The sequence below is a fragment of the Acyrthosiphon pisum genome, chromosome A2, assembly GCF_005508785.2.
Source record: "Acyrthosiphon pisum isolate AL4f chromosome A2, pea_aphid_22Mar2018_4r6ur, whole genome shotgun sequence".
NCBI classification, from domain to species: Eukaryota; Metazoa; Arthropoda; class Insecta; order Hemiptera; family Aphididae; genus Acyrthosiphon; species Acyrthosiphon pisum.
This window is the reverse complement of record NC_042495.1, coordinates 111,673,184-111,683,864: the sequence shown is the minus strand read 5'-3', so window position 1 is coordinate 111,683,864 and position 10,681 is coordinate 111,673,184. Positions and strand designations below refer to the sequence as shown.

At 29.1% G+C, this 10,681-nt stretch overlaps 1 protein-coding gene across 3 annotated transcripts; it reads left to right on the top strand.

Annotated features, from left to right (window-relative positions):
• The first annotated feature begins 136 nt into the window (after window positions 1-136).
• On the top strand, window positions 137-5,577 carry LOC100167432 (serine/threonine-protein kinase ULK3). Of its 3 annotated transcripts, none has more exons than XM_008187180.3 (7): window positions 137-701; window positions 1,019-1,385; window positions 1,476-1,958; window positions 2,598-2,768; window positions 3,789-3,973; window positions 4,076-4,190; window positions 5,380-5,577. In XM_008187180.3, the coding sequence occupies exons 1-7, from the start codon at window positions 612-614 to the stop codon at window positions 5,397-5,399; spliced, it is 1,431 nt and encodes a 476-aa protein (XP_008185402.1). In that variant the 5' UTR covers window positions 137-611; the 3' UTR covers window positions 5,400-5,577. The 3 variants fall into 3 exon arrangements, with proteins under 3 accessions (XP_008185402.1, XP_001946960.2, XP_008185401.1); XM_001946925.5 differs by lacking the exon at window positions 5,380-5,577 and adding an exon at window positions 4,368-4,777; XM_008187179.3 differs by lacking the exon at window positions 5,380-5,577 and having other exon boundaries at window positions 4,076-4,361.
• The last annotated feature ends 5,104 nt before the right edge of the window (window positions 5,578-10,681 follow it).

The following is a 10,681-nucleotide window of genomic DNA, read 5'->3' as shown; positions in this document are numbered from 1 at the left end:
CAAAGATCGGAATAACAGGAACGAACGATAATTTTTTTTTCGTAAACTTCAGCCTTTATTTTGTCATGTTGGATACCCTGGTATCCGCATCCCCCGTGTTATCAATTTTATGGCGCATTTTTTAGTTTTTTACGGTAGGTTGTATAGATTATACAATTGACAATTTATTGATAATTGACGTAAAAATGTGAAATGTGGTCAATGTGGAAACTGGAAAGGAATGTCGTTACTCGTTAGTCGTTACTCATGTCTCGTGTCCCGTTTACTACTATACTCTTAACTCGTTAAACGTTACGTAAGTACTGTCCGACATTGACCACTTGGAAATCACATTATGACGAGTGACGCTGATCCAATCTAAATATTGAACTTACCTGTTCAGTGATGTTGATTATGATTTAGTTGGCGTGAGATACTCGTGATGATAATCGGTTTAAGTGCTGTGACACTGAATTTCGTTAAAAATAAATAAATAAATAAATATTATGTAAACCTTTTTGTGTTAAATCAATTTAATTGTTTATGTGATGATTAAACCCGACGAATATTAATTATAGTATTGTTGAAGGTTTTTTAATCAACGTTTTAGCCTGCAGATACATAAATGTAAAATGTCTGCCTTTCCACAAGTTGAGGGTTATCAAATAATTAAAAATATTGGAAAAGGAAGCACGTCGACTGTGTATCTAGCTCACGTAAAGGTACTTATACTAAAATATATTTTAAAGGTGCAAAAGATTCTGGGTCGATTAGGGAAATTTAAACTAGGTGAGTTAATGTTGAGTACATGAATTATTTCATTGTCGATTTGGTCTTAAAATGAGAATTATATGGAATTAAAATAAGATGTACCTACCTATCTTTAGGTTCTTGCATCTTTCATATTTTGTTTTGATAAGTACTGGGTTAGTACTTGAAATATTATTTTTTATTTCTATATTTGTCATCAATTATCACTATGTTGGTTGATTTACTTTTGTTTAAAAATTATACTTATAATTATTGTTTTTAATTTCAGGAGAAAATCAAAAATATGGTTGCAATAAAAGTTATAGAACGCAGTAAATTGTCTAAGAGTGCCGAGGACGCTGTAGTAACTGAAATAGGGGTGATGAAGAAATTTAAACATAAACACATTGTTCAAATGATTGACTTTATATGGGACCGTAAAAATATTTACATTATATTGGAGCATTGTGATGGTGGTGATTTGTCAACATTTATTCAACAACGCAAAAAACTATCTGAAAAAATATGCCGTAAATTCATGCAACAATTAGCCTTGGCTTTGCAGTTCCTAAGATCTCATAATGTTTGTCATCTTGATCTTAAACCACAAAATCTACTCTTAATGAGGTCACCACAACTAACTTTGAAAGTTGGAGGTTTGTACTCACAGTTATTTATGTTTGAATAATAATAATATTAATAATATTTTTATGTTTTATAATTTACATTTATAATTTTGGTTCTAGATTTTGGCTTGGCAAATTTTATGAGTGAAAAAACTCAAATGGAAAATATTCGTGGTTCACCTCTATATATGGCTCCTGAAATGTTACTACTCAACCGATATGATGTTAAAGCAGATCTATGGTCAGTTGGAGTGATTGCTTATGAATGTATATATGGACATGCTCCGTACGCTTCAGATTCTATAAAAGACTTATGTGAGAAGGTTAAAAGAGTACCAATAGAAATACCACCTAATCAAGTCAGTCCAGAGTGTAGAGATTTATTACTAGGTCTACTCAAACACAATCCATCTGAGCGTATGAGTTATCACCAGTTTTTTAAACATCCATTTGTAGACTTAGATCATATGCCTTCTACCGAATCATATGCTAAAGGACTTGAAGCTATTCACCAGGCAGTAAAACTAGATTCTGAAAAGCAATATAAAGCTGCATTTAATAAATATTGCACAGGTCTGCAGTATTTAATTCCTTGTTGTAAAAGTAAGAATTTAGGATTTATAATTTTAATATTTATTCATATACTAAAGACAAAGTATAGTTGTGGGGAAAGAAATGGGATAATAATAATAATAATAATAATACGATAATACATCACTAATTTATAAATTTTTTTGTATTAAGATCTTTTATAATTTGGTGTTTGTGATTGTTTTCATAATATATTAAATAATAAGGATATCTTACCAAAGTAGAGATGGGTAGAACTTTTTTTCCAACTTTCTAACTAAAAATTAAACTTCAACTAAAGTTAAAGTATAATATGTAATAATAAAACAGTTTTTGTACTTTCAAAAACAATTTTTTTACTAATCTGCTGTTGTTAAAATTCCGATTTGAAATTACATTTTTCTTGTATTTCTTTAAATATAAGGGTTAAAAGAGTTCAAGAATTTGTCACTACAATTCAAGAATAGACTATGTCTAATCTTACATAATATGTACAACATATTATAATAATTTATAGTAAAAAATAAAATCCATATCTTTCAAAAACCCGGGATGTTTAGATGAACACTTAGTATTTTTAATTAAAAAATGTAGTAATAATACGTCTAAAGAATAAGAAATTATTTTATGTTATTTAATATTGTAAAGTTATTTTTCTTACATTTTGTTTAGACGAACCTGATAAAATTAAAAAAGAAGCATTTCAAATCAAACTGAATGAGTACACTAAGCGTGCTGAAGAATTGAAAGCCACTTTATATGTTTCAAAGATCAAAATTAGTAGTGAAGAAAAATCAGAAAACACTTCAACATCATATGATGATGACCATTATCCGACATTAAGTAAAAATATATTTAAAATAGAAATAATCTACCAACCCTCAACGACCTGGCCAAAACTCATTATATAAAATTATATTCAATGCTTCACTTGCTCTCCAATCCATTAATATAAATGCTATCTTCTGCCACTCTCATACTTAGAAGGTTAAAAAGCAAATGGCCCAGGGATCTGCTAAAAGCATAATAATATTAACTAAAACTTGTCAGGTGACACCTCTGGGAGCCATCCTATTATTACCTAAACGACATTGTTGTCAGACTTACATATTATACCATGTTTGTATAGATTCTAAATATACTGTTTTATAAAAAAAAATAGTAATATAAAATTTAGAGCGCAGATTGTTATTCAATCGGATAATTTTGGGATTTTTGTTAATAATTGTTACGAATCGTAATAGTTTGAAGCTAAAGGATAATTTTTTTTTGCATATTACTGCATATTTAATTGTTATATTATGTATATTTTGTAAAATTCAAAACGTATTGCATATTGAAGTGAACATTTAAAAAAAATGTATAAAATAATATTTTGTCAAGCAGAAAATTTAATAGTGAACTATGACCTGAACTAAGATTATAAAATTAAAAACATTTTTTTTTTTTTTGCTCATCATGTAGATACCTATAATTATAATTATAAGTTGTTTAATTTGTTTTAAATTATTTTATGTCATACATTAATAAAAAAAACTAGTAAAAATAGTTATATCAAAAAGATTAATTAAAAGTTTTGTTGTTGCATATTTTAACGATTTAGACTGCATATTAAATGGCATATTTTGACGTTTTATATAGTGCATACAAATCCGCACTCTAATTATAAAATTTAAAGTCAAACTTATCTTAAAATTATTTATCTCTGTACAAATTAACCAATTTGTTTGTACTCAAAATATAATAAACAAAGATATTACATACATTGTTATATCTCTATAAGACAAATCTATGAATTATTTTACTTAATCTGTGTTTTTACTATATTATCCAATATTGTATTGTATTGTTTGCTTTTTACAGCATCGTTATGTCAAAACACACCTCAATTAGCTAATGCTGTTGAGATTGCACTATCTGGTCAAATGTATCTAGTTGAAGGACAATATGAAGCAGCTGTCGAGAAGTATAAAATTGGTTTAAATTTGTTGGAAAAGCTTTTGGAAAAAGAACCTCCGGGCATCCGTTATAATTTACTTATCAAACAGGTATGTTCAAATTAGAAATGGCAAAAGTTATTTTAAGATTATAAAGTTTAGAGTAGATATAGGTATGTACAATATAATTAAAATATATTTATGATTTTTTAGGTGAGTGATTGGACAAGTCAGTGTGAAAATGCTAGGTCATTATTACAATCCAAGGAAGACAAAGGCAATGATCAACCCGTCGATGTTCCAGATGGATTTTCACCAATATCCAGAGGTAAAATAGATAAGAAGTCTCCAAAATTGTTCCGTGTAGTTAGCAGACTAGTTCTGAGAACAAATAATAAAAATAGCTCATCTCCTGAAAAAAAATAGAATCTCACTATCTATATTAGTTTTGTTTAAACTATTATTTAGCTTTTTTATTGAATAATGTCTTATGGTATATTTGCAGGTAATTGCCTGTTAATGAGTTGCACATGTTTGATTTTATGTGTTGGCATTGTTAGTATGTCAAACTTGAAATTATTTTAGTCAAGTTAAATTTAATTTATAGTATGTGAATTACGAGGGTACAACAGTAACAATTTAAAAAATGTTTGATGTATGATTTGTTTTTTAATAATATTTTGTGAAATTCAAATTTAAGAATTTTAAATATATTTCAACATTTAAAGAAAGTTATTTATAGTTTCCATAACAGTATAACCTTTGATTTTTGCATAGTCACATCATTTTTACTACACGTTTTGGTATTTTAACATATTTTTCTGGTGAATAGCCTCATATTTATCTTAATACAATCAGTAATAAAGTTATAACTTTAATGTTACCCTAACCATGATGCTAAATGATTACGATCAACAGACAACTGTTAATTTGAATATCCTGTTAGAGTTTAGCTCAGGTGTACCTCAAGATGGCTACCAATCACCGCTGCTTTTTCTCTATTAATAGTTTCTGTACCATCTTTTTACACTGCAAAGGCTTTTGCTTTAATGACAATATTAAGCTATGATGAATTTAGGGTTGTTGTCTTGTTAAAATCCATGTATTGCATATTAGAGACTATACACTTTTCATTTGTACATACGAAGGACGATTTTCGAATGAATATAAAGTCTATGTCATACAGAAATAAGTAACGAGTTGTGTTATAAATAATATATTATATAGTTATTAAAAATGTTACTGTTGCATTCTCTTAAGTTTGTGATCTGTATAATAATATTTTGAATTTCTATCAAGAAGACTGATAACCATGTTAAATTGTGAAAATGTAAATAATTGATGTCAATGTTATTTAATATTTTAAAAATATGTCAATGTATGTAATTTTTATAATGTATTATTTGTTTCAAAAATGTTATGTTTTGTAATTTGTTATATTTGTTATATTCTATTTGAAATGTTAATTGCATGTATTATATGATTGGTAAAAAAATAAAATACATATTTTGTTTCAGATTCCTGTGTAATTCAATGAATTGTAATGGAATCTAAATGTTATTTTTATCCTTTTCGACTTGGCTGCATCTGTTTTTGAAACTTGACCAGCATATTTTAGACTGATAATAATGTGTTCCGATTTATAAAATGTTATTGTTTTTTTTTTTATAGTTTTATTTATTAGTTATGCACAATATATTTTGTTAACATCATAATTTTCATGAATAATTATTTATTTGTGTATGTATTCATATGCTGTCTGCTTCTTACAAATATATAACAGCAAATTTGTGTTTAGCAATTCTAATTTTGTCTCTTATTCTTTAATAGGCCTATTGGGTGATGGAATATTATCAAACTTGAATGTAAGAGAAATATCTACGTTTTCCTATTAGGGTTTTATAAATATTATTAAGCGAGTAAACATAATATTTAATTGCAATAATTTATGTATACAGTATACTTAACTCGCATAGAAATTCTTATGCTTGATAATTGACCATTTCACTCTAATATTAAAGCTTTTTAGTCAAAATTGGAACTGCTGAGCACAGATTTTCCATGTTGTACTTTTGTTAAACATAGACAACATATGTGGGTGTTGCATACTCATATTCTAAATAGGAAAAGGTCGCTTTCCAACGCTTCAACAGACATAAAAAAACTAAACTTTAGGTGCAGTCTTGATAAAATAAACTATTTCAGTTAGAAATTCATAAAAGCATTTAATTTCATAGCTAACATTAGACATTTTAATAGAAGATTCCCAACAAGTTTTTCAGTGGAATGTTACGATATTTATAGCCAAGAGATATATTTTTTATTTTATTAATTTTTTTTTTAAATTTGATTATTTATACAAGTATCTGGCATACTGTCTCTGCTCAAAATCGTTTTCGTATACAATGATTTATTATTGAATTCAAATATAACACATCCATTACAACGACATGCTCGACATTTACTGTACAGGAGAGTGATACTCAATTGTATACCTTTTTTTTTGTTTAATTTTTCTTTTTTTTCTTTTTGTGTCTGTCATCATCGTTTGGAGTAATAAAGATGCCTCAATTTTCTTCAACAGTATCTTGTTCGATGGGAAGGTGAATATAGTTGGTGCATTTGGAAGGACAAATTTTAAAATTCCCAATTGTTTTTAAAAGCGCCGAGAAAAACAACATACAAATTAAGAGAAAATGGTAAATTTAACGCATAATCGGTTTTCGGCTAAATCGATTTTGGGTTTTGGTGTAACTAAAACAAATTACCGTAGATACATGAAATATTGACTGAACATTTATATTAGCATTTGCTATACACCATAAAATATTTAAAATATTTTGACTTGTTTTGAACTGTTTACGAATATTGTAAATTGTAAATTTTTTAGTTTTTTTTTCTATAAATGTCAATAATACTTAATTTGTTGGGTGAATAAGCTTGATAATTTAATACAAGGCTCCTACTATATTGTTATAATGACATTTGAAATTGATTTTAGATCGTATTTGCTACAAATAGATAACAGGAAGACAATTTCCTGTGCAATATGTGTACCTACTTACACAATAGTTTTTGAACTTGTGAGGCAGAAATGTGAGACTGAACTTTTTCATCTATCTATACAAATAGACTCAGAACCCCCCAAAATAGATACATACTATTGGTATTATCTAATTATCTTATTTGTATGGAATAAATTAATTTTTATTAAATTTACTTTTTGTATTTTCTTTAGTTCTTGAGTCATTTTTGTGGCTGCACAATATTTTGTTACTTCACACAGTCTCTCTTCAATTTTCTATTTTTTCATCGAATTATCCTATCCACAAAATATAAATATTTAGTAAATTGGAAGACTTGAATGACTTGATTGAGTATTTAATCAATCATATCTAAAAGAGACGTGTCTAGAGATCGAGGGACCGTGGTGCAAGCGGCGTCTACCAATATCGAGCCATAATATGTTAAATTATAATATTTAAAATAATAACACTTTTAATGATCCTAAAGGAAAACCGAATTCAATATTTTTGGAGGGAGAGGTTTAATTCTGAATGCACAAAATATGAACGTAAACCATTGTCTATTTTATTATTTTTTCTAAAAAATAAGAAAAAAATAATGTTAACTACTGAAAATGGGGTGTATTTATTATTATATCTTCCTCGGGTGTAAAAGTCACTAGATCCGGCCCTACGTTCATGCGTTTTGGCGATCTTGAATAAAATTTCCAGTGGACCAAAGTTAACCTTACTGTTCTTGAACATATTTTCTGTGTATCAAACTCATTTATTACGGACCATCACTGAAAGAACAGTGTATGGAATATTATAACTATTAAGGTGCATAAATAATAAATACATAATTTATTAATAGGAAGAGTATTAATTGAGGTTACATGCTAAGTATTTGACCGTTAAAAATAAGAACTTTTTTTTAAAAAACAAATGTATATTTATTGCATTTATTTATATTTTATGCATTTATGCATAAATTTGCGACATCCATTCACCGTTGTTAACGGTCCTGTGGCTTCGTTGTTGCCTTGATGGTGCAGTGGTTGGTATGTGCCTTATAATACACACAAATTAACAAAATAATATTTTCATCGAAATAACTATTTATTGGTTTTAGAATTTGTGGCCTTTAATAATAACAATTAATATTAAAACTATTTAATATATTTTCAATAACTTTTATACATTTTTATTTTTAATTAATCATTATTTACAAGTAGCTAATTTTTTTAAGGGGAGATTCAGTCTCAAAGTCTCCCTTGATGAGCCACCCCTGCATCTTTATATATTTTATGCACTTCAGGGTTGTTAAAAAAAAGGACGATCGGTCCAATGTTTTCTTTTATGTACCTACTTGAACATGTTAGCGTGTAGGTGTGCATTTATTACGAATCGTCACAGAAATAACAGTGTTATTGATACGAAATATTAAGGTACATAGTATATTAATAAAATTAGTATTACTTCGAAGTAGGATTTGTGACTTTTCAGTGACGCATTGGTGACGTCTATCCGATAAGAGTCCACCCTGGCAGAGCCGTAGCATTCGTTTAGATCACCTGACACCTCGGTCCAGTTCTTTCGTCCAACCTGGTGTTAACGACTTTCTGTAATAATTAATCGTGTTGCATTTGATAATTGATATCATAAAATATTAACACTATGCGTATTGACGGCGGGGGATAAACGATATTATACGATACAGTGAAAGCTCGCTGTTTACAGACACCCTTTAATAGCTGCAATCACTTCTAAATCCCTAGGTAGTAATTTCCAGCTAGATCGTATCCATGAGAAAATATGTATACCCCTCCTAATAGTGGACAGTGGGCATCCCGAAAATAACAGACATATTTAAAATTCCCTAAGGTTTCCGCTACAGAGAGGTTGCACCCATTGTCGTTGGACTTTTAAAAATATGTACCTAAGTACAAGTACTCTGGGTTTCATTTTCAACAGCTCGTTCGCGATCAGAAAGCCCACACCGCTCGTCCCGTCCATAACCAACGGGCACCTTTGATGTCCATACGTTCAGTCGGAAGAGATGACGACGACGATGAAGCCGTAATGCAGTACTTCCGGGCATTGCGGAAGACGGACAGGAAGTAAGCTGACCGGGCAGCCAGATTGACATGAATTCGAGAGAAGTGTGTGTCCGCAGTCATTAAACATAGGTATTACATTTCCTATACAAGGTATAAATGTATAATCCACTACCTACCTATCAATATAATTTAATAATATGGGCATAGTCTTTTGGACGAATCGACCTAAGATTTATATCATTTGAGTGAATTTGTATATACCATTAGGATGAACTTAAACGCACAGTACTTATCATGTAGGTACCTATCATTTGTCAGACTGTCAGTAGGTGGAACTTAAGTTGACTTACTGAATACGTTAAGAACTCATTTTAAGTTAAGACTACCATGGACCACGGTTAAAAATGTCATGTTCGTTACATCGTCAGAAGTTATAACTTACTTGTAACATTAAATTTAAAAATTTAAATGATTATGTGTAAAATATTTTTAATAAGTAATACCTAAAAATGCTATGTGTATTTTATATATTATGATGTTGAGTATTTTTATATGAATTATAGTTTTTATTTTTAAATTCAATACATGCGAAAATAAAAATAATATATTAGGATTAACTGGGAATTAAATAAAAATTTTAAATTATCAATATAAAAGTTTAAAAATATAATTGCTGTTTATACCAAAGTGTAACGTACCTATATAATATATGATGTATAGACGTATAGTATTACAAGTTTAAAGGAAAATGGCGCAAGAAACTGTGTTTATAATAATTAAAACTAACAATTATATGTGGCTTGGCGCAGCGCGTTGGGCAATGCGACTGAGAGTAAGTAACGCTCGCCACTACTAGCTCCCGGATGGGTGACCACCTGGGTTTTAGGCGATTAAAACCTTGCTGCACATATACACGTGTTGCTTACTTACCGCAACAACCGTAACAACACCTTACCATACTAACTTAACCAACCATAGTTCATAACACCTAAAACAGCTACCTAATGTGACGATAGTCGCCGGACTTAAGTAAACAATTAAAAAAAGGTGGGTAAGTGAATTTTACTCTGCTGTACAGTAGGTTACAAGTGGGTCAATGTATAATGGATGGTATTCAATTTAAATTTAATGATATAATATCACTGTATACGAAAAACGATTCTGAGTGGAGACGGTTTGTCAGTGTCAATAATTTATGTTATAACTAGGGCTCGGATTTATATGTATTAAAAAAACCAAAATATGTAAATATATATGTAATAATAAATCAATTTATATGTGATTAAAAAATGAAAATATGGAATACAAAAAAATTACAAAAAAATATAAAACATTGCTTTATAAATGACATTATTATCTAATTTACTTATTTTACTACCGTTATTCATCTTGATCTTAATCTCGAAAGCAATGAGATACCATATACATGCTCAAATTTTCAAAGTTAAATGATCTATGGTTTGGTCGTAACACAGATTTGTACCGACTGAAGGAGCGCTCGACTTCCACCGAGGTAATGGGTGCAAATTTCATATTTGCAATGTCCAAAGCAGTGAGCTCAGCCGGAAACATTACCCCAATAATTTCGCAATGTGTATCTCTAATTTATTTTAGGCAGTCTAAACCAGGATTTTTTTGTAATACGCTGTGCATTTTTTATTTTACTGCAACTCCCAAGGGTCCTTGTACTTGTTCTATGCATTAATAAATACAGTTATCTATCATTTATCGATGTCACAAATGTCGAACATAAT

What these genes read in the sequence shown, in the direction of transcription:
- LOC100167432 (XM_008187179.3), top strand. Translation starts at nt 612, where the DNA reads ATGTCTGCCTTTCCACAAGTTGAGGGTTATCAAATAATTAAAAATATT. An exon ending in ACTAACTTTGAAAGTTGGAG is followed by an intron (nt 1,386 to 1,475) that starts GTTTGTACTCAC and finishes TTTTGGTTCTAG; the next exon opens with ATTTTGGCTTGGCAAATTTT. An exon ending in TGACCATTATCCGACATTAA is followed by an intron (nt 2,769 to 3,788) that starts GTAAAAATATAT and finishes TGCTTTTTACAG; the next exon opens with CATCGTTATGTCAAAACACA.